The 2696-nt window shown below is 39.6% G+C and overlaps 1 protein-coding gene across 1 annotated transcript; it reads left to right on the top strand.

Annotated features, from left to right (window-relative positions):
• Positions 1 to 344: 344 nt before the first annotated feature.
• Positions 345 to 2691, top strand: LOC106321593 (CCR4-NOT transcription complex subunit 10-like; the record flags this gene model as incomplete). The annotated part of the gene is made up of 5 exons (XM_013759839.1): positions 345 to 479; positions 601 to 708; positions 811 to 897; positions 968 to 1039; positions 1285 to 2691. Coding segments are annotated over exons 1-5 (1794 nt in total), but the record flags the coding sequence as incomplete, so codon positions are not given.
• Between the last annotated feature and the right edge of the window lie 5 nt (positions 2692 to 2696).

Consider the following 2696-nt stretch of genomic DNA (forward strand, 5'->3'; position numbering starts at 1 on the left):
TTTTTTTTAGTTTAAACCAAAAGTAAGAAAGACACCCACTTGAGCTCTTGATTTGCCTTTGATATTAATCCTCACTCGTTTTTAGATCATAACAAGACTTGTGTTCTCCACTTGTTTACCATGTTCCATATTTTTGTTTAGTTGGCAGTTATTTGCTTGACATCTTTTGTGTATTTAAGTGATAGAGTGTTTTGTTCAATGGGAAGGAAAAAGAAAATTGAAGTAAACTGTTTCTTAAGTCTTTGGGATCCATCATTCAGTTTAGATATCATTTCTCTATGTTTCTTCTTAGATAGTTGACTGACTCAATTGCAAAGTAGAAATGGTCTTTGTAGCTTATCAGACAAAGCCTTCAAATCATGTCTTTTGAATTGTTTCAATTGATTGAGCAGGTTCTTCACAATATTGCAATTGCAGAGTACTTCAAAAATGCTTGCTCTAATTCCAAGAAACTACTCGAAGATCTTAACACTGTCAAGGTAAACTTCTATTTGGGTTCTCTCTACTCGAAGAGGAAAAAGTTATTTACTCTCTTTATGTTAATAATGTCTATAAGATGGTTTCTTCTTCTCTTCCTTTTTTTTTTTTTTTTTATTTCAGAAACAGAGTGAAGAATTTGCAAAAGAACCACTGGAAGCTGTAAACCCTGGATCTAACGTCTCTGTGTCCAAGCATCAGTTTGATAGTACTATAACAACTCTCAACATTGTATGTTCTCAGCAATATTCCCCATGTTTCTTTCTTAGTCTCAGCTATGCCTTCCACATTTGTCAAGGTTAAGTATTGATGATGTTCACTTGTCTTCTGCAGGCAGTTACCTGGTTTCATCTGCATCAGTATGCAAAATGTTTATCCATTCTAGATCCTCTGTTTCTAAATATTGAGCCGCTAGACGAGGTATTCTTTCCATCTCTTCTGTTAATTCCTTCCTACGGGGGCACCCAACTTTATTGCAGCTTATTTGCAGACTATTGCACTTCAAATCTGCTTCTTGATGCTGGATAGTGCGCTGGCTTGTCATGATGCTGTCAAATTTTTGGTAAGTATTGTTTGTACTTCAAATCTGCTTCTTCAGCCAATATCCATGCTTCTTTCTTCTGCTTGCTATTGTTACTTTTAAACATGTTCTAGGCAGAACTTGTTGTTTTGCCTAGTATGAAATGCCATGAGAAATAGGAAATCAGTTTTTTGCAATGCATTGATCAGTTTGTATTGTCATTGCATGGATTCTCTCTGTATATGTTTCGTTTTCTATCTGTATCTGACAAGTAGTTATTTTTACAGGAGGTGTTTGGCCATCTGGACAAATCTTTTGGTGTTGGTTTTGGAACTCATGAGGAAATTGGAAGCACAATGCAACTTTCTTCAAATCAGGTGTCAAAAACATCTTCTCTCCTGAGCAGCTCGGCGGCCTCAGATGCTTTGAAGTCTGATTTAGCAGCTGCTGAAAGTGGTTTGTGTGAGGAAGGTCTAGAGTATGACAATGTTCTAGCGGAAATTGAGGCCGAGAAACGAATGAAGCCAGTTGGCCATATTCCAGCAAACAATCTTCTCAAGACAATAGGAGAAAGGTCCATCTTGACTGTTGATGTGAAGCTTGAGTTGCAGCTTTACAAGGTCCGGTTCTTACTTCTTACGAGAAACGTAAAACTGGCTAAGCGTGAAGTTAAACATGCGATGAACATTGCTCAAAAAAGGGACTCCTCTATGGCTCTCCTCTTGAAATCTCAGCTTGAGTATGCTCATGGGAATCATCGAAAGGCTATAAAGCTTTTGTTGGTCTCCGGTATTCAAAAAGAATTGAGGACTTCAGGAATCTTCAACAACAACCTTGGTTGCATATACTATCAGCTTGGAAAGTATCAAGCCGCCTCTGTGTTATTTTCGAAAGCTCTAAGGAATTGTTCATCACTAAGAAAGGATAATCCGGTGAAGTTGTTTTCTCTCTCACAGGATAAGTCTCTGTTGATCACTTACAACTGCGGTGTGCTTTATTTAGCTTGTGGAAAGCCTCTACTTGCTGCTCAATGCTTCCAGAAGGCAAGCCTAGTTTTCTGCAGACAGCCCCTCCTCTGGCTCCGTATAGCTGAATGCTGTATACTGGCTTTACAAAAGGGTCTTTTGGAAGAGGGAAACACTTCTTCGGATAGATCAGAAATCAGAGTCCATGTGATTGGGAAAGGGAAGTGGAGACAACTTATGATGGAAGAGAATGGATTCGTGGAACTTGGTGGAAGTGCCCAATGGCCAAAGCTTTCATTGCCACTAGCACGGGTGTGTCTCTCGAATAGCATGTACTTGCTCAATGTGTCTCTCATGAATGACTACTCTAAATCAGATCTTGAGTCACCACTATCCGTGATGATAAATGAGACCAAGGAGGCATCATGGTCTGATCATGGGGATGCTGATACCAACTCAGAATTGAAGGAGGCAAAAGGAGGAATGAACCAGGACATAATTCAAAACTCCCTCTCCGCTTACAAGGATATCCGTAGAAGAGAGAATCATTTGCTCAAACAGGCTCTTCTTGCCAATATGGCTTACGTTGAATTGGAGTTGGAGAATCCTATCAAAGCCTTGTCTGCTGCTAATTCACTCCTGCAACTTCCAGATTGTTCAAAGATATATGTTTTCTTAGGCCATATTTACGCAGCGGAGGCTCTCTGCTTGCTCAACAGACCCGGTGAAGCTGG

The sequence above is a fragment of the Brassica oleracea genome, unplaced genomic scaffold (genome assembly GCF_000695525.1).
Source record: "Brassica oleracea var. oleracea cultivar TO1000 unplaced genomic scaffold, BOL UnpScaffold02104, whole genome shotgun sequence".
Taxonomy (NCBI): domain Eukaryota; kingdom Viridiplantae; phylum Streptophyta; class Magnoliopsida; order Brassicales; family Brassicaceae; genus Brassica; species Brassica oleracea.